The following is a 22,108-nucleotide window of genomic DNA, read 5'->3' on the forward strand; positions in this document are numbered from 1 at the left end:
ATATGCCATTCATAAATAAACAGACAAAGCTGTTTTTTGCGTAAAGGGCTGTAGTGCACACAATATTGACTGTGACTAATTACTACTTTTTATGTACGTACGTATCTTAGGGTTGCCATAATTGTCGGACCACCGAAGGGGACTTCCCCCCCCCAAAAAAAAAACACTCATAGCTTTCATAGCTTTATACACTCGAAATTCATAGCTTTGTTATAAAAAATTGTGCAATCTTTTAAAACAATGCATCTGTACCAAATCTAAAATCAAACAATATAGATTAATAGGCGATTAAATTTAATAAAACCAAATAGAACCTTACCTTAACATTTTAATTCATACGTTCTTCTCTCGCCTTTACTCTTCTTTGAATTGGGCGACTTCATGTTTTCGTTTTTTGGAGCAGCTCTTTTTCCCCTTTTATATAATTATATAGTTCAATGCACGACATTTTATAATACATACACTTTTTTATAACACGCTTTTCACTGTGTCAATATAATGCGAATTGCGCTCATCTGTTCAGTGAGCTTTATGTAATTAATGAGAACACACGTTCAACATAGGCATTTTGCGGTGGGATGGTGAACAAGTATTGTTAACTTGATAACCTTATTAGAACTTTATAATACCAGAGAAATTATAAATTTATTACATAGAAATATGTATATTTTTCTATAATAAATGTGATCGAGCTTATCAACTGTGAATAGCTAAAAATTATTATTCTAATGCTACAAACCGAAGTTGAAGAGGACATTGAAGAGATTTCGAACCCACCATTTGCCTATTGTCCTAGGGTTTTACGCAAAGAAAAAAATGCATTCAATAGCCTCTAACATGAGGGTAGTAAAATTTTATAACCCATTTGTCTTTTTACATATTTTCGTCCATTTGTGTAGACAATTCATCTGTCAATCATAGAACTAATTTCAAAATATATTATTGTTTTGCCATCTCTATTCAACGCGCGTGATTTTTTTTACATTTACATTTTAATTGCATTTTACATCAATCGTGTGTCTTTTACATGTCAAAATGAAATTTTGTATGCAACTCTTACGCATAATAGTTAGTTGTAAATGATGCAATATTAATGTGAAACATAAAGGAGGTATGTAAAAATAATTTTAGCTGGGGATTAAGGAACCTGTTGCCCAAAAAAAAAAGGTTGACTATTGTAAATTTCTAATGTCTGCCTTTTTTACATACCTCCTTTTTTCTCCAATACAATGTCCGATTCATACATTTGTTTTTTGTTAAACACTAAGTAAAATCTCTCCATCATAAATCCTAATAGTCGTAATTCGAGACTTGATTGTAAAATAATACATTAAATTTATCTAAATTAATATTTGATATTCTTGCCTTATAATTGTATAATGAAATATTAAGTTTAAAAAAAACTTTCATTTTACATATAGCTTGCGAATGTACACTAGAAGACTTATTTGCAGAAGAAATAAAATAATTGCATTTTTAAACAAAATTTTGGAAAAAACTTATGTGAATTTGATTTAGAGACGCCGTAAAGGTCACATTCAATGTTAAAACTCGAAGTACACGTGACCGCTGGCTGGGAACTGTTTTATCAAAATAAAACGTGGCGATCAACGTTTATTTATTTATATATTATCTTAGCTATCAAGCTAATTTTAAAATTACTTAACTCTAAAATTTATAATTATCTTATATGTACTGTCCCTCACAGAGGTCTTCGGTGTTAAACTAATTCAATGACATACGCTTAAAAACTAAATTATTCATTTGAAATAAAGAAAATTTTGGAGACGGTTAAGAAGCCCTGCCATATAAACTAATGCAATGTAATCTGCAGTTCATACGCTCGGAAAGTTTTTTTTTTCAATTTAAATACGTAAATATTGGATACGGTTGAGAACCCCTGACATTTATACTAATTCAATGACATCTTAAAATGATATTCAATGAGTCACAATGACATTCGCTTAAAATGTAATTGTTCAATTTAAATAAGTATATGTTGGTACGGTTGAGAACACCTTTAATTTATAATAATTTAATAACATCCGCGATCTATACGATAAAAAGTACCATATACATCGATAAATATAATACAATAAAAAGTTACTTTTGCCATTAAAATAGGATAATTTAGGATTTTTGAACATTTTGAACATTTTTGAACATTTTGTCGCGGGTACATTTTGTCGCGGGTACATTTTGTCGCGGGTACATTTTGTCGCGGGTACATTTTGTCAGTGCACTAATTTTCGGGTACATTTTGTCGTTGAACATTTTGGCCTTGCACCAATTGTCGCGTCCCCGTCCCGTTGTCCCCAAGCACAGCTTCAGGACGTTGAAATGTCCCGTTTTCAAAAAGAGAGTATATTTATTGAATTATTATATATGTATATATCGTAAAATTATTGAATACATGTTATGTCTGCCCGGAACTAATGCACCCGTAGAAAGAGTCTTTTCACAGATGAACAAGTTGTGGACGACCGAAAAAACGCAATTGCAAGTCTCAGTTCTTAAAACGATGTTGTTAATTAAAATCAATTTTAAGAATTTTATTCTTATTTAAAAGCAAACCCAGTAATACTTAAGAAAATTTGTTCATTAGAAAAATATAAAACAACATAATTTTTTTATATTCATATTATTCATTCCTGTTCTTTTTATTAATAAATAAAAACTATGAAAGAATACACGTTTTCTTGAATACACATATGTACTATTACGTAAAAATGGGTAGATGTCCCGTTTTGAGGACAAAAATAAATGACCACATTATGTATGATGGCATAGATATATAATACACATAAATCCGCCCTCACGCTTTATACTGGTCTCCCTTTTGGCGCATGCAAAATACATGGCGCATGCACAGTTTCTCTCAGTAGGTAGGTAGGTACCGCTGCGTCGTAGGGAAAAAAACCTTTTTTTTCCCAACTTCCCCGCTAGTTTTATTTATTTTATTTTTACATACTATACCAGGAAGCCTTAAAAGGTAAACCCCAAATGCGCCTTCCTGGTCCACATAATTATTACATAGATACATGTAAATCTAAACAATATCTGACATCTATGGTCAGATATTACAAACATCGTATTAATACTGTGGCGGCTCGCTTATACGACATGGTCGAGTTTGGTTGCCTTCCTGCGAGTGGGGACCAACCCGGCTGGGTTCGGAGAGCTACTACTCACTCTGTCTTCAGCTGTCATATAATAAACACGTGCATTAACATGCCAGTCGTCTCATTCGTTCATCCTCCATACTGGTGACCCCCGACATCGAGCCACGCAGCCTCGATCAATTTCAACATGCCGCTCATCCCCGCCTCGCCGAGTCAGGCGGGAGAAGCTACCTGCCGCGCCCCCATCGCCATCAACAGAGCGCGTCGCGGCCCGCGGGTGACAATAAACGAGCAGACACGGCTACCTACCTACCTACCTACCTACCTACCGACGTCCAGCCACAACGTCGACGACAGGTGCTTTTAAAAAATGGGGGAGCGAATGAGACGACGATCTTGACAGCTGGATGTGGAGTCATGCGCGATCCACTACACATAGAACGGTCATCCAGCACCACAAGACATACACCACCTCAGCACCATCATCATCATCATCATCATCAAGGCCCCGTCCGTCCCCACGAGCGTCGTCACGCCGAGACGGGCGGTAGCGCTACAACACCTCCACGAGCCACAACGACTCACAGTCCAGCTCGGAGTATCATCAACCACATCGATGCCCCTGCCGCCCCCGCCGCCCCACCAACCGACATCAGCCTCGGAAGAGCGCCGCCGCCGCAGCATCGCATCGCGCGACCATCGGACCACCCACCGTCCTGCTCGCGACGTCACCGCCCTCGAATCTACCGACCATTCAGGGCGGTACACCTATGTACACAGCGGATGACCCACGTCAACATTTTTTTTTCTCCCCACGTAATAATTTTTTCTCTTTGTGTAACAACAATTTTTTTTCTTTTGTAAAATTTGTTTCTTTGTAATTTTGGTATCGCTGATGCTGGGGGGGGAGTGATGTGGCGGCTCGCTTATACGACATGGTCGAGTTTGGTTGCCTTCCTGCGAGTGGGGACCAACCCGGCTGGGTTCGGAGAGCTACTACTCACTCTGTCTTCAGCTGTCATATAATAAACACGTGCATTAACATGCCAGTCGTCTCATTCGTTCATCCTCCATAATACGATAAATAACGATGAATAACTTTCATGTAACAATACGAATTTTATATTCGATAAACAACCACAGAGACATATATGGTGAGCAATATGGCGAAACCTAAGATATAACAATAACTAAAGGTTCGCAACAGAAAATTGGGAAGGAAACACCAATTTTACAGTTTCAATGAAAATCAGAAAAATTGGCAAATTCTGATAAGAAACGATTGACCTTGACAAACCAAGGTCTGGCCAATAGCGAGACTTAGCGGGAATCGAACTCGTAACATGAAGTACGAGATAATTCAACATTCACCACTAGACCACGCTACTAGTTAAACCCCCCCGCACCCCTCAATTAGTGAAGACAAGATCTCCGACCAAAATCACACGCCAGGGCCCATCTAGTATATTAGGTGACACGACAACTCGTTCACAGATTTTCCGTAAACCGATGATGCGCTCCAAGCATTACGTATACGGCCATATCTTTCCATGATCTCGTTTACTCTGCCATTACGTATGCAGCCATCTCTTTCACAGATCATTTTTTCATCGATAACAGACGGTCTGTGAAAGAGATGGCTGCATACGTAATGGCATAGTAAACAAGATCATGGTGAACAGACGGGGTGAGAAAGAGATGGCCGTATACGTAATGCCTGGAGCGCATCATTGGTTTACGGAAAATCTGTGAACGAGTTGTCAGGTAACCAGTATATTATACATCAATGGTATGATGGACATTTCGGCTGCCAGATGTTCCTGTAGGCATATATTATGTACAACTTAAATGATCTCATCAGGTCACTGCGACACATATCCAGGAAAGTCATTAACGCATGGCACACGCTCGCCTCGTAAAAAGGTCGACACGTGTTTCTATACACGTGTCTTGGAAACAAAGGAAGAACACACTGAACCCATAAAAACCACGAACTACGTCCAGGCGTATGAACCCATAAAACCACGCTCGCAGCATAAATAGGTCAGCGCGAGTACCAAGAACAAAAGATGTGCACACGACACACTTCAACCCAAAACGTTTATAAAGCAACGCAGCAACGTTCACCGGCAGAGTGAGCCTCTGGAGTTCAAACAGATCACTTCTGCGAAGAAACCTCTTCGTACATACAATAACCATTGTACCAAATTGAACGAAAATAAACGATCCTCTTTCAAACTCAACTGAATTTCCATAGGCCGGGAAACGGTCGAAACCTTTCACTCGTCCTATAACCTGGTGACCACCGACCACCTGTCCTATATTCCGTTATAGAGATTTTAGTGACTTTGTGACGAGTCCTTTGCGACCAGTAATCACCAAACCATTCCTATATTCTCTACTCGCAAAAATCTTGTATCAACCGAACGAAAATAAATATCCCCCCCGTTATATTCAACCGAGTTTCCATAGGCCGGGGGGACGGTCGAAACACAACCTCCCCTCCTATAACATCGACCATGTTGCACTCGGGATACGGGCGATAACGGCGACCACGACGATGACGTAACGCATCGAGGAGTTGGAATGTGCAGGGTGGAGAGTGGAGGCGATGCACTCGCACTCGCACTCGCACTCGCACTCGCAATGTGGCGTCGGTGCATGGTCGCTCGATGCGTCGCTTACGTCCAGATGAATTGTCATAATGGTAAGTTCAGTGAGCCGGTGCGCTTCGCCATGTTCGGATGTGCGGACGAGTCGGTGTGCGGAGTCGGGGGCGGGGGCGGGTGCGGCGAGGGGGCGGGGGGCGAATTCCCGTCATGGGGGCTGATGCCGAAGCGGGAGACGGGCGCAGCCGCCTTCACCTCCATGTACCCTTCCAGCGACGGTCGCGGGACGATCATCGCCGTTCTCGACTCCGGCGTAGACCCAGCTGTCACTGGTCTACAGGTACACACCCACTTACTTGCTTACCTATTTACTTACTTACTTACTCACTCACTTCTAAGCATTCATTCCTTTCAAATTTCCTCAAATTCGAAACTAAATCCTTTTTTTTTCTATCGCTAATTCAATCACAATGGATTGTACAATGTTACCATACCGAGTCACCATACAAGTCAACTTTTTTTTCATATGTTTTTTAAAATATGTGTCCGTATTCAGTGGCGGTGTGGCCATACGAGCGACATTGCAAGTGGACCCCGCTATCTGTTAGAAAATATGGGTCCTCAGCAGTGGCGGCTCGTCTATGTGGCCTGCCGTACCCCCGGTTTTATTTATTTATTTTATTAATTGAAAAATCAACAGACAGGATGTACAGAGATAGGTATAAAAAAAAACCAAAAAGTAAATAAATAATATATGTAACATCCGAGTCCAATAATAGATTTTTACAAAAATGAAAAAATGAAAAAGATAAATATAAGGAAAACAAATTAAAAAGTAAAGAATAAAGGCATGACAAAATATGTAGTACATTGCATAATTAAAATATAGTATTAAAATATTTGGAAAAGGTTATAAGATAGAATATAAGAAGAAATTGAAATTTACAAATATAAAAAACAAATGAAAAAGGTAAATACAAAATAAACAAATGAAAAGGAAAAGAATGAAAGCTATAATATGATTAAATAGCACATTACATAACTAAACTAAAGTATAAAAATAAAAATAGAATAGAAGAAAAAATGAATCAATCGGTCAAGATTCTCTTGATGTTAGACCTGAATTGATGTAGGGAAATACCAAACAGATCAACCTCATTCAGCTCTCCGTTAAACATACGATAAACGCGCTGCAGATAAAAATATTTTTGGGAATTAGTATTGAAAGGATCAAGTGAAAAGAGTGCAACGCGTCTAGAGTATCGAACTGGGATTCTGAAATTAACCTTATTCAGTAAATCAGAACAATCAAGGAAACCATTTATGAGCTTAAAGAAGAATATAGCATCAGAATGTCGTCGCCTGACAGAAAGATTGTTAAAAGAAAGGATTTTTAAAATGTCGGAAACAGTAGAATGGGTATAGGTAGGAAAAAGGTAGCGTAAGGATTTAATAAATTTAAGTTGAACTTTCTCAATACAATTAATATGGGATAAATAAAAAGGTGACCAGATAATTGAATTACCGGTTTAGTAAATATGCATGATATTTTTGTCGATCATATAGTCTGCGGCTGCAGCTCTACTAGTTTAGTACATATACATGCTATTTTTGTTTCCCAATTCATCTCTGCAGCCCCCAACCCCCCCCCCGCCCACTGGTCCTCGGTAAAATTAAATAACTTTTTAACTATTCCATTTTATGTGTGTAAAAATTTAGAATATTTTTTTTTATTTGTATCGTAGCAACGAAATGCTTATTACAATTTTTGTTTTTTCCTGCCGGCCCATAATGTTGTCGAAGCATTTCTATCAAAACATCGTCAGCATATACATATCTATTAAATGAATAGGGCCAACCTTAACCTAACCTAACCTATCCTGACCCTTAAATAAATAGGTGTCGGCTGCTAAGATATGTTTTTTTTTTTGTGAAAATATTGATAAAATAAAACTTAAATAAAAAAAAAAGTTTTTTAAAAACATACCTCTTGTATAATTTGTATATAATATTATTATTTTGAATAAAAACACCAATATTTTTTTTTTACTACCGCCATCTACATATGTATAAAATTAATGACTACCAACTGTCACCGAGATTAAAAATCTTCAGACCTGAAATGCTTCTTATATGATATTTTATCTCTATCGTAATAGCGGAGGCTCCATTTACTTATATTGATGACCAAAATGAGCAATATGGCAAAGTATGAGAACGATCGGATAAGAAGCAAACTTTTTCCTGAATTGTAATCGTAAGTGAAACGTAAAGGAGGTATGTAAGTAATAAAAAAAGGTGACCCACATCAAGCCAACGTAAAAGTTTTAATAAAAATTAGCATTTCATTGACCGATACAAAGTTTCAACGTGATAGAATCAATAGTGTTGAAACTATCTCTAAAATGGGTCTACCTCACGGGCCGGAATGTGAAATTACCATTGTAGTATAATGTATAGAATAGTCATTCCTAACAAAAGTATCGCTTAAAAGCGAGCCATCGAAGAGAGAGACGTAAAGTCAGAAGAGAGACAAAAGAGTGAGGAAAAAAAATTCGTGGAAGTGATCGTCCCTTACAACAACTGGACAAAACAGCTGACATCTCCGGGCACACGGATTTTTTGTGGCAACATTTTTAGGGGCTGAGAGCAATTCTATGCATACTACTTCAATGTAGATAAAGTAATAATTAGTTTTAGAAAAGAATACGGTGTACGGCCCTGTTTTTCAATGAGTGAGGCATGGTAGGTCCGAACATCTAGCACGTGCACATACAGATGTTCGGACTTTGTCGAACTAATACTATCACACAATTTCACTAGTAGAGCCTATTTCAAAGAGATCCTACTGCTACAGAGCTTAACAAACAACTGAGCAAAACAGCCGAAATCTCCGTCTGCACGGAGATTTTGTAGCAACATTTTTGGAAGTTGAGAGCGCTTCTACCCATTCTACTTCAATGGAAATTACCGAAAACGCAAATATCGGAAGGCAAAGATCGAAAATCGAAAGATCTTAAGTCGAAAGATCAAAAAAAAAAGGGTGCATGGTAAACGGTACATACTCACTTAATTTGCGCGAGCAGGGTACAACATGAACAAGAGGAACAGGCTTTTCCTCCCGTATTCTGCGCGCGCACATTAATACGGGAGGAAAAGCCTGTTCCTCTTGTTCTTGTTGTATCCTGCTCGCGCAAACTAAGTGTGTATGTACCGTTTACCATGCACCCTTTTTTTTTTTGATCTTTCGACTTAAGATCTTTCGATTTTCGATCTTTGCCTTTCGATATTTGCGTTTTCGGTAATTTCACATTACGGCCCGTCACGGAGACCGCTCTAAAATACACAAACACACATCATCAAAATGAGATCAGGGATCAATAATACCGAGTACAAATTTTCTCACGATGACAATACCTCATCTATTGACACTTCATATACAATAGATAGGTTTTTATTTCGGCCGTGAACCTTTCCTCTCCATTCCATCCTTTCAAAAGATGAAAGAACAATATCAATTTCTTGTACTATTATCGTTCTTTATTAGTCGAAAAAAAAAAAGTCCACGCCCATTCACAGGTTCACGGAATACTCATTATGACTTTGGGTCAAGATTTAAATAAAATTGATCATATTTCATGCATTGTTTCAGCGCACAAGTACGGGGGAAATAAAAGTGATCGAGAGATTCGACTGCAGCGGATGTGGAGACGTAGACACCAGTACGACCTGCGAAGTCGTAGACGGTTGCATAACCGGCCTGACCGGCCGTAAGTTGCAAGTATGTAAATTTATACAAGTAAATAAACATCAAAATTGAAAATTCCTCCGTCTATATAAATATATATTTACTGTCCATTCACAGTTGCCGACCGCGTGGGAGAATCCGAAAGGCGTGTGGAGAATAGGTGTCGTCCATCCGTACATATTGTATCCCCCGAAGCTGAAGGAAAGGGTCCAAGAGCACCGGAAGGAATTTTTATGGGATCCGAAGCATAAATTAGCTCTGGCCGACGCGACGAGAGAAGTCGTAGACTTGGATAACCTTTCGCGTGCTGCTCGACCCAAAAGTGAATATTACATATACTGTTTTTCCTCGTTTGTATTTTGATTTAACAAGTGTATCGAGTCGTATCATTGAGTTATCTATTTGTTTATAATATTGCGCTGTAATGGTAAGAACACACTGAAAAGTACGGAACGACGCGCCTAGGTAAACTCCAGCTGTGATAGGCGTGGCTTCATGTCATTTTATTATATCTCTTGCATTTCTTCAAATATGAGAGACACCGTTATCGATCACTGTCAAACCTATGTCAATACAAGGATTTAATACCACCAAAAACACTCCATGGGGTGAGTTTTTTGAAGGATCGCGATGAAATAGAATAGGCGTGCTAGTGTTTTTTTTTACATATGCTACTCTATGTGTCTGAACCTTAATCGTAAGGCTTTTAAACTATTTCTGTGGAACTAAGTATGTGATTAGATTATTAATTAGCTTTTTAACACTTGCCATATTCGGTAAACGGATTATTGCGCAAATTGCGCACGACAATCGTTGCCACAAAAATTGCGAATACGGAATATCTGTCACTCGAGCTCTCGTTAGTACAATATTTCGTGTGGTTAGCTCTCGATTGATGGAGTTTTTGGGTGCCAGATGTTCCGTGATAGAGATTTTAGTGACACTTTTTGCGGAATAATCACCGAACCGCCGTACTCCAACCACTGTGCTGTACTCTAAGCGTCCAGTTAAAAGTGTGTGTTTTAAGTTAAAATAATGCAAAATCTGCTAGGTTTATTATTGTAATTAGATATAAAAATCATTTTATTATGTTTTTAATATATTAAATAATATGAAATGAAAAAAATAACAGAGCCGTCATTCCAAGGCGGATATCATTCTCATACTGATCGTTGGGCGCGGCGCGTACTGAATTCCCCCTCTTGCATTTATGAGGCCATGGATCAATGTTTTTATTTCGTAATCATATAGGTTTTGTTGAGGAATATATAAAATATGAAGGCTCTGTATTCAGTATATTTAGAAAAATAAAATAAAATATAAGTTCTGGCCACACACTATCCATCACAGCGTGACAAGTGTTACCACTCACTTTTTATTTTAATATTATTTTTATTCGTTTTCAAAAATATGATATTTCACTATGTAAAGGTTGCCGTATACTTTTGATATACACTTTCATGTCAGTCGTTGCATACTATTCTTATATATTTCAGTGTCGTTGATAGAATCAACTGATGATAAATTATTTAGAGAGGACACTGAATCTCGTCTAGAGGCCTTAATGACATTAGAGAAAAAATTCAACGACGTGGGACCGTCATATGATTGTGTGCTGTTCAACGATGGAGAAGTTTGGCGGTATTAAAATTAAATTCCTATAGATAAAATATATTTCAGCCGCTCATGTGTGTTCAACGGAACGCTTAAATGTTTCCAGAGCTTGCGTCGACACTAGCGAAGTGGGCGATCTATCGAAGGGCGTATTCCTCGGTGAGTACAGCAAAACGCACGAGCACAAGCATCTGACCGACGTCGACCTGATGACGATCAGCATCAACGTTCACAACAACGGCAACATCTTGGAAATCGTCGGGATGTGCTGTGAGTTTCATCAGATACACATCAGATATCAAATGTTCGAAACGTGTGCTCCAATTTACGGTGCATTTCAGCCAGTCATGGAACGCACGTCGCTTCCATTGCGTCTGCGTACTTCCCAGACGAGCCGGAGAAGAACGGAATCGCACCTGGTGCGCAGGTCATATCGCTCGGCATCGGCGACGGCCGACTGGGTTCGATGGAGACCGGAACTGCTTTGGTCAGGGCTTGCATTAAAGTCATGGAGTTGTCCAAGGAGAGAAAGATCGACGTTATTAATATGAGCTACGGTGAACACGCTCACTGGTCCGATTCAGGGTAAATATATTTTCTTATGTTAAACCTGTCGACTTGACCTTTCCTATACTACATACATAGATATACATACATACATTCCAATTTTATATTGCATTGCAATTGAACATTTCAAATTTGATTGAGTTTGCACCTTTAACCCTTTGAGTGCCGACGTCTTTTCTGTTGAAAGCCTGCCACGCTGAAAATCTAGCCAACATTTCCAACTAAAATTATTTAGAAATCCAATAGAAAGCAGGTATAAAAATTGTGGCTAATCCGAACAAACCCTAGATAATTACCGCCGAGGATGTCGAGTTTTGTAAAGGTGTGTTTAGACTCTCTAATATATCTTGCAACAATATAAAATAGCCAAAAGAAGTCTATTAATGAATGTATTTTTCCAAAACCAGTTCCATCTTCTTCATTGTTGTTACAAACCTCCTTTACGTTTCACTTACGATTACAATTCAGGAAAAAAATTGCCTCTTATCCGATCGTCTTCCTACTTTGCCATATTGCTCATTTTGATCATCAATATACGCGTTTGAAGTTTGCAAATGTGAAATCTGGGTGACGTCTATGTAGTCTTTAGTTTTATACATATGTAGATGGCGGTAGTAAAATAAAATTATTGGTATTTTTATTCAAAATAATAATTTATTTATCTTAATATTGTATACAAAACTAAAAAAGAGGTTTGTTTTAAAAAAACTTTTTTTTACAAGGCTATTTTTTAAAATGTAATGCTCACAATCTAAATGCCAAGCCACAATCTAAAATACTCGGCAGTTGGGGATTTCCATTGGGAAATTAAGCTATCGTTATAAATTCAGAAATTCCGGTCTAAACGAGACTTTATAAACGCTGAAAAATGAATGACATGGATTAAACGATCCATGTTCAATGCTAAGCTACTGGAAAGGCTTAGCGGGTAATATTCTCGTTTACTTTGTACAGTACATCAAAATACAACACCTTGGCAACTCTTGCCAAACGCAGATCGGCGTCAAGGGTTCGAGCCCTAATTCAGTGTTGCTCGCCAGACTTTGGATATATGTGACTCCAGGTCGATTGTTTCCTACCGGTGTCACGACAAAACGTTCACAGACATAACACTCAACGACACAACGCCCAAGACACCGCTCACACGACAAAACGCTCATGGATATTATACTCACAGATAAAACGCTCACGAAATTATTTTTAATTATTCCTAAATTCAATAAAACGTGTTGTGACGAATTAGCACATTATCCTATCTTAGATTAATAAATAAAATATATATTAGATAATCTAGTTTAATCTCAATTTATTCACGAAGTATAAACTTTATTATAACATGTTTTTTATTCCTTCGTATTAATAAGGATTTTTGGACAGTTACAATTATTTTTTTAATTGGCGTTAATTGAAATGCTTTACATGTGAAATAACCAATGGGATTATATAATGTTATGTTTGTAAAGCCAATACATGATCAATTCATCATCACAGACAGCAGGACTGGGCTAGGGATTGAACCCGTGACCATTCAGTTGAAAGCATTACACTCTAACCACTCATTATAAATTTAAATATAGTCCCATATGTACAAAGTTAGCCATAGGTGTCGATTTGGGGCATTCCATAATGGCACCATGGTAAATAAGATTTAAAGAAAAAATATATATAATATAAATTTGCTTTCAGTCGAATCGGCGATCTGATGAATGAAGTGATAAATAAATATGGAGTCGTGTGGGTAGTATCTGCCGGAAATCATGGGCCAGCGCTCAGCACCGTCGGTGCACCCCCAGACATTGCTCAAACCAACATGATAGGTTAATTCCTGACATCACAGTCGGCTATATTGATGATGGAGTCGAAATGTCAAATCTTACTTTAAAATTCTAGGGGTAGGAGCTTATGTGTCCCCCATGATGATGATAGCCGCGTATTCGATGCGCGCCAAGTTGAAGGGTACGGCGTATAGTTGGAGCTCTCGTGGTCCATGCATAGACGGTGCAATGGGAGTTAGCATTTGTGCTCCAGGCGGAGCCATCACCTGTGTCCCAAATTTCACTCTCCGCGGCACTCAGCTAATGAACGGAACGAGCATGTCGGCGCCGCACGTCGCTGGAGCTATATGTTGGTGTCGCTTCTTGTGTTTGTTTCCTTACAAATATTCGAATTTGATTATATCTTTGATTTGTTTTACAGCTACTTTGATATCGGGATTGAAGGAGAACAATATTTCATATTCGCCGTACAGTATAAAGAGGGCGCTCGAAAATTCGGCTACGTATATTCCGGATGTAGAGCCGTTCGCTCAGGGCTGTGGATTGTTGAATGTCGAGAAAGCTTACAAATTGCTGTGCGAGTATTGCGAGGTTCCCGAAAGAGACGTGCGGTTTTCAGTCACGTGTGGAAAAAACAACCACAAGGGGATCTACTTCAGGAGAGGTTTCTTGGACAAGTCGAGAGAAGTCAATTGTTTCATCGAGCCGTTCTTTGCGACTGATTTTAAAAATCCTGAAGGTTTGATTTATTTTTAATAACAAAACATCAAAGCGTTTCATAGTTGGGAGTACACAAGGAATCGTTTAGGGGCATTTTTTGATAGTTTTGTTCTCTTTATGACTATTTACAACGTGTTATTTCTTTATCGTTGTGATATAAAAGAAACGAAAGTTGTTCTTCATTATATATAGGTGCTTTTATTCGCTTTTTGAATTTTTAAGCTAGAAAATAAATCTTATACGACATTACTGAGGACTTTTTTGTGACATAGTTGGTGCTTTGTTTATTACTAATTGGTTATATTAACTGTTATCAGTTGGCGTTTGTGTATTTTAGTTGAAATATTATGTATATTTGCTCGATATGTGATGCGCATAATCAATGAGTACGATTTTCACTCAAATAAATTTTCCAGGACTAGATGCCAATTTCAAAAAAATCAATTTCAACTTGAAAATCGTGCTCGTATGTGACGCCGACTGGGTGAAAGCGCCCGAATACTTGGATCTGATGAACGTGACTCGATCCTTCCCCGTTCAAATATCACCGGAAGGTCTTCCTCCAGGCGTACACTGCACCAGGTAAGGCCGCGTTCAACAAACCCACAACACATTGTATCACATTATATATTCGAACACGTATATTTTTCAGCATCAAGGCGTACGACATCAAGTGCGTGGCCAAAGGTCCCGTGTTCCAAATACCGATCACGATGGTCCAGCCGCAGCCACTGAGCGTGGATAGCTCGGGCGGACCCCATCTGTCGGTGCTCTCGTACAAGTTCACGCCAGGAACGATTCAGCGCCATTTCGTGCTCGTGCCGGAGCACGCGACGTGGGCCGTCCTCAAGTTGAGCTCGCCGGAGAAACGCGGTAGATTCATGATCCACTGCGTGCAGCTAATCCCCCGCATGAGTTGCAAAAGTTGTGAATTTCAAAAAGTCGTACCCGTCAATCCCACATCGGACGTTGTCCTACCATTCCAAGTCAAGGTACATTGCGAGTCTCCTCGTTTGACAGATACTAACTGGCGCTGGCACGGTGACGTTCAGGGGGCCCACGAACGGAGTGATCTACACGATTTATTGATCGTAGAGATCTCCGTTACGATACTCCGTGTCGTAGCTAGCAATTTCAGCACGTCAAATTGAAAGATAATTCGACCAACTTTGGTTGGGGAATTTGTTTCAAACAAAAAGCTGTTACATTGCCACAAGTCTACTTGCGATCAATTATCTAACTATGCATATTTCATTTCAGTGGTCTTTGCAGGGGGCTAACTCCAAATGTCGATTCCTATTTATTTTTTACTTATTTATACTTATTTTTTTTAAATAAAATATTTATCTTGATGGGTTTTGACACCATGGCCAAAAATATGGACAAATACAAGTGGAAATCATAATCAGACAATAGTAACAATAATGGGTAGGGATGAGTCAATTTCTGAGGAACCGTTTCGACAGTCAAATCAGATTAATTGGCAACCTCTGATAGAAAACGATCGACTTGGATGTCAAAATTGTCCAAATCGGATCAGCAATACCACAGAAATTCTTTTAATTATACATCGTATGGTTTTAATCAATCAAGTTCTAATCTGGAGTTCGAACCTAGGACCTGTAAGTCTACAGCAGCACAGGCTAGTCACTGATCTATACGGGGACGCGACAATTTGTTCAACGACACAATGTACCCGACAATTGGTTCACTGCCAAAATGTACATACGACCTAATCTTCACGCGACAATTGGTTCATTACCAAAATGTTTACGCGACAAAATGTCCACGAAAATAACATTCACGCGACAAAATGTTCAAAAGTCCTCAACCGTATCGAAAATTTTCGTATTTTAATGGAAAAAGTAACTTTTTATTATATTACATATATATATTGCGGATTTCATTGAATTAATTTAAATATCAGGGGTTCTCAACCGTATCCAATATTTTTTTATTTAAATTGGAAAAAATACTTTTTAAGCGTATTCATTTTATCATTTTCTATGCAATTTAATTCGCATCGCACATTATATTAAACACTAGTCCACGCTGCTGGTTTTGTTTGGAACATCTTAACTGACTTATAGGAATCGCGTATTCCCCCCCCCCCCCTATTGCAAACAGCCATGAAGTTTAATATAATTGTATAGATAAAGGTCTATTCATACTGGCACATCACAGAACGGCAACTTCACGTAAACAGCAGTATGAAAAGTATTTGGTGGCGTACTTGTAACAGCGTAGGTGACAAAATCTATTCATGTTATACAGCAGTACATGTCACCATAAGCCGATTTTTCCTTGCACTCAACCAAAACTTGTATGAACGTATAGTGTGAATAGAAGCAGCCTTTTCTGTGCACTGTTGTGCCTTGCATAGTATGAATAGACCTTAAATCGCTCCGTCTGTGGGCACCATTAGAAAGGCTTGGTTTTAGATTTAACTGTGTGATTGTTTAAGTCCATTAGTTCATTTATTTGGTAATGGCGGGTTTAAAGCATTCGGTAGATAGATAGATGATCCAAAACTTCAGCGTATGTGTAATTACGCCATTTTGAATTTGAATCAACTGTTTGTTTGAGTCTGACGTAACGTACGTTTTCTATGTTAGGCCTGGTATTGGATATGAATTGTCATTTCATTGAATTATAGATTTCTTCATCACACTCCATTTAAGCTTCATCATATTATTTGATCCTCGTCTATAGATTGTATGTAGTACATATGTATATCCAGAAGAATCATGTAAAATCATCGTTTTCAGGGTGGATACATTCTCGAAGTGGCCATCGCCAAGTATTGGGCAGGCATCGAAACGATGTTGTTGAACTACAGTATCGAATTCCACGGCATCCGGCCCGACACCAACTCTGTGGTGATCCACGGAGCCGAAGGTCTTCACTGTGTCCGATTGCGCATGTTGAGACGCGCCGACTGTTTGCCGCAGGTCGCGTTGAAATACACCACGCAAACCATACGGTGAGTAACATATGTATATTCCCACGAGGGTGGGAAAGAGGTGGTGGAGCGAATCTCCCCCAACGGGAAAGAATCAGTCGGTGCCACGTTTTCGATTGATATGATTAATTCAATTGTAATTGCTTTGTTGCGTTCAGGCCGACCGAGTCCAAAGTGGGGCCATTGACTGACAGAGACGTGATTCCTCCGAGTCGACAGATATATGAAATGATCAACACGTATAACTTCTGCGTTGTTAAGGCGACCGAGGTTTGCAAAAAATTGTCCATCAGCATTGTATATATTGTTGATGTTTTCGATTCGTTTTGTGATGACTCTTTGTTTTAGATTACGCCTAATATACCGATATTGAGCGATACGCTGTACGAATCGGAGTTTGAATCACAATTATGGATGCTCTTCGATTCCAACAAACAGTATATAACGTCAGGAGATGCTTATCCCTCTAAGGTAATATTATTTCGATTAAAATCTTTGTATATACATATGTATCTTTGTATATACTCAATGAATCACTGCTGTTTTTCCTTTTCACCTTTTGTACGTTTAAATTTTTTTTATTAAGTTAAACTTTAAATGTAAACATGATAAATCGACCTCAAACAACCAACTAATTGATTTCATTATATTACATACATAATACATCATTTGTGCCATGATAGGAATTATTAACAATTTTTTAAACATAACAGTACATAGAATACAATAGAGACATCTATGGACAATCAACATTTTTTTTGACAGAAAATTTGTGAGAAATACATAATATAGGTAGCTTATTTTTATAAGATTCAATAATTTCGAGTTTATAACTCGAATTTGCGAGAAATTGAGGGGGAGGATACCGATCTAGGGTGAAATCACACAGGAAGGAACGTGGCACTTGGTTTTTTTTTAGATAAACATGCGAAAAAAATGTGGCAAGCCCGGTACATATTCAAGGCACGCCCAGCATACACCACCCCAAAATCACCTCCTGGAGTGTTTTCGGTAAAATTTTATCCTTGCTTGATAGTGATCGATAACGGTGTATCCCATATTTGAAGAAATGTACGAAACCCCCACAGCGGGGAGTCAAGCACACGACGTGCCGTTCTTCCCTGTGTGATTACGCCCTTATTAGATCCGTCACAACATTCAAGCTAGGAAAATGCGAAAATTGTAACAGGAGAAGGTCGATTTGTGTTTTAATAACCACACAATTTCGCCAGCAGCGTATGTGGCCGGGACTGGAACCCATGACCTCTCTACTGGTATGCAATAGCTCCATCAGTGCACTACGCTGAGGCTATACAGCAACATTCAACATACGTCGATTTGTGTCTTATAACCATTACGATACTGCTGTAGCCTATGTACATTACTTATACACTCGTCAGTTGAAAGTTTGAGTCCGATTTACCACAGTGAAAGCATTATTCATATTGATTTAAGGTCTATTCATACCAGCACAGCACGTACCGGCAAATGCTCGTAACCAACAGTACGAAATGTATTCTATATGGATATATTAGTATCTAACGTGGCGTGGACGTAGCAGCAGTAGCCGACAACATTTATTCATACTATACAGCAGTACATGTCATCACAACCTATCAAGCAAAACCGGTTTTCTTTGGGCACTGTGTGGATGTGGCGTCATAGTAGCGAGTGCATACGTACTAACGAAAGTGCGCATGCGCTTACATATGACAATATTTATACGATGCAAGCAATATTGCGCCATATATTTCGCGCTCTGCAATGTATATGTAAGCCGATTTTGCCAAAACAAGTCTAAACGTGGCGAAACCGTGCTGTACCAGTATGAATATAAGCTGTCGTTTACGTGAGCTGCGGTGCTGTGTTGTTGCCGTGAAATGCTGGATAGTACGAATGGACCTTTACTATCATATATCTTGAATGCGTTGTTTTCAAATTCAATCTTGAAAAATTTAACTTGAACTAACTTTATACAGGTTATATTGTATAACCTAACCTAACCTGTTGATGAATTTGTTTTATAGTATACTTTGAAAGTCGAAAAAGGAGATTATGTATTGAAATTGAGCGTACGTCACGAACGGAAAGAACTGCTTGAAAAACTAAACGATACTCCATTATTAGTATCGCACAAACTTCCGCAATGTCTAACGTTGGACGCTTACTCGTCGAACGCTTTGGTAATACCAGACTTTCTTAATTTTTTTCTATATAATGATATATAATTGTATTTAAAATTTAAATTACATAAAATTTTTCAGGCCTTCACCGGTAAGAAACTCCTCGGCGCGAATATGCCCCCAGGAGTTATATTCCCCGTATACTTCGGACCTCTTCCATCCGATAAGTGAGACAATACCTTTGCAATGTATCTTACATTTGTGAATTATAGACTATAATATAGAATTCATCGCATTTCAGAATCGGAAAGAACGTAACGGTCGGACAGTACATGTCAGGTCACGTGACGTTCGCCAAAGACGAATTGGGCAAAAAGGTCGATCTTTACAATATCAAGTATATTCTACCCGAATTGCCGAAAAAGACTAGCAACGGAAGCGCAACAAAAGACAAAGAGAAGAATAAATCGGACGAGTATGCAGAGGCTTTGAAGGATTTGAAGGTCAATTGGCTTTCAAAGCTCGGTAAATTTGCGCATATTCAACGATTGACGTACGCCGTGACGGATCATGTAACGTGTCTTGCCCTTTGCAGAGGGAGAGACTGCTCAAAAGTTGTACGACGAGCTGCTGAAGGAGTATCCGGATCATATGGGGACGCACACGGCGTTCATGCAGAGCTTGGACTCGACGACGGATCTGCGCAAGCTGCCGTCGCCGAACCAGACCGTCGAAGTGTCGAAGGCCACTTGCGAAAAGATCATATCGATCGCCGACAAGGTGATCGAGGGCATCGATCAGGAAAAGATGCTCTCTTACTACGGCATGAAGATCGACAGCAGAACGGATGCAGCTAAAATTAAAACGTATTTTCAATATTAGTGTATTACAAGTACGTGTTTTATGGATTTGTTTGTTTAATGTTCTTCGTCATTGCAGTCAGCAGGAGAAGTTACGAGGGTACTTGCTGGACGCTTACACCAAACGTGGCGTCGCCTTGTGCAAGATGCATCTGTCTTCGGACACGTCCAACGAGGATATTATGGATAAAATCAAACAGACTGTTATCGACATTTTGAAATTCACAGAACTCACCGATTCTAAGGTTCGCAATGAAATAGGTTCAAAAGTAAAATATTTACCGCTATGGGACGCTTGCTTCTAGAGTTGTCGGTTTAGAAAGGCTACAAATTGTTTGGTTGGTTTATAATTCCAAAAGTGGTCAGTAAAAAAATTAAAAATTTATCAGTAATCAATTATGAACTTGATCAGTTACTTATTCTAAATGATCAGTAGAATATAATAAACGATCAGTTCATTATTCATTTTTGTTCAGTGAATAATTATTTTTTTATTAGTGAATAAATCCTTTTTGATCAGTATTTTATTTAAATACTGATCAGAAAGGATTTTCTTCTAGTGAAATTATAATTTTTGACAGTTGGATGATAGCGCGTCGACCCGCTACTGTCCATTCCCAGTCTCCTCATGGTCCACACACCGTAATGTCTATCCAAACACATCGCAATATACATATACATATATGTATTTCTTTAAAGTTTATTTCATCAATATTTTCACAAAAAAAAAACATCTTTTAAGGGTCAGGTTAGGTTAGGTTATGTTAGGGTTGGCCATATTCATTTAAGATTATATTGTTAGGGTCGGTATTATTCAGTCTTGCTGTCACACGCGAGAACTGAGACTGACCTGAACTTGGTTCGAGAGGATTGAAAACGGAGAGGAGGAGATTATTAAAAGAAGTGGCAAAATTCATCAGAATTTTTTATACTAGGAGCCATAATGCGAAATGGCAACACTGACTATTTTCTGACTGTCAAAATGAAATGATCATATTTAAATGATATTACCGTTCATCTTATTAAAATAATCGGCCGTTTCATTTTATTATCATTTTGATTTAATACTCACTGATAATTTAGAAATATTAACTGACAATTTAGTTATTTTTGTTGATCAAAAGCTGAATAAACTACTGATCAATTAAAATAAACGCCGTTTAAAAATATATTACTATGGGTTAGCATTGAACATTTACAAAAGGCCTTTAGATGTTAGTTAATTTTGTATTCAAAATGGCGGATGACTGTAGCGTATGTGTGTGTGTGTATTGATGGCCGTCTCCCTTTTTCAGGTGATACATTTCTCCCTGTGGCACAGTGTAGTGATGGAGCAGTGGGGTCGTGCAATAAAGTATCTGAACAAAATCGCCGAGGACCATCCGACGAGCGACGTCGAAGATAGACTGATCAAAGTGTATACGGCGCTCGATTGGCAACACGTAGCCACATTTGCCACGAGCGCTCTTCCCCAGAAATTCCCCAATGCTTATAGGTTATTCTAAATTTTGCGCGTTTTGAGTTTTTTTTACTACATGCATGCATTGATAACTGTTGCATTTTATAAATGATTGTCGGATCTAATTAATATTAAATTTTATTAAAATGTGAAGAAGTTTCTATCGCATCCAACTTGATTTTTCATCGCGTGGTGAAAATAATGCATTTTTTTACATACAATCGTATGAATATTATCCAGCTGCTATAAATGTTGTGTTCAGGAGTGTTGTGATAAAAACGGAAATATACTATACTAATAATAAAATAAAACAATTATATTATTCAATTTTTTTTTTTTTACTTTTAAAATAAATTTATTGACAGTTTATATATATATATATATATATATATATATATATATATATATATATATATATTTTAGATATATCTTTTTATTAATTTAATTTAAAAAAAAGGAAACATCGGCATATTAAAAAGAAAAATTGTTGTAATTATTAATTCAAATATTTGTAAATAAATTGCATCGTACATAAATACATATATAATA

The 22,108-nt window shown here is 38.2% G+C and overlaps 1 protein-coding gene and 1 long non-coding RNA gene across 2 annotated transcripts in view; one reads left to right on the forward strand and one right to left on the reverse strand.

The window, feature by feature from the left end:
* Nucleotides 1-4,170, reverse strand: part of LOC143914795 (uncharacterized) — a 58,341-nt gene extending 54,171 nt beyond the window's left edge. Inside the window, exon 1 of the long non-coding RNA XR_013260856.1 lies at nt 3,440-4,170. This is a non-coding gene — a long non-coding RNA (uncharacterized LOC143914795). The remainder of the gene's footprint in view (nt 1-3,439) is intronic.
* Nucleotides 4,171-5,767: 1,597 nt separating this feature from the next.
* TppII (Tripeptidyl-peptidase II) lies at nt 5,768-21,884 on the forward strand. The gene is made up of 20 exons (XM_077435140.1): nt 5,768-6,071; nt 9,384-9,512; nt 9,597-9,801; nt 10,976-11,120; nt 11,200-11,363; nt 11,435-11,678; nt 13,347-13,477; nt 13,551-13,784; nt 13,857-14,174; nt 14,572-14,737; nt 14,808-15,147; nt 16,924-17,138; nt 17,276-17,387; nt 17,466-17,588; nt 19,145-19,300; nt 19,382-19,467; nt 19,542-19,765; nt 19,836-20,106; nt 20,180-20,345; nt 21,396-21,884. The coding sequence occupies exons 1-20, from the start codon at nt 5,769-5,771 to the stop codon at nt 21,603-21,605; spliced, it is 3,942 nt and encodes a 1,313-aa protein (XP_077291266.1). The 5' UTR covers nt 5,768; the 3' UTR covers nt 21,606-21,884.
* Nucleotides 21,885-22,108: the final 224 nt, after the last annotated feature.

Source organism: Arctopsyche grandis, chromosome 7, assembly GCF_051622035.1.
Source record: "Arctopsyche grandis isolate Sample6627 chromosome 7, ASM5162203v2, whole genome shotgun sequence".
NCBI lineage: Eukaryota > Metazoa > Arthropoda > Insecta > Trichoptera > Hydropsychidae > Arctopsyche > Arctopsyche grandis.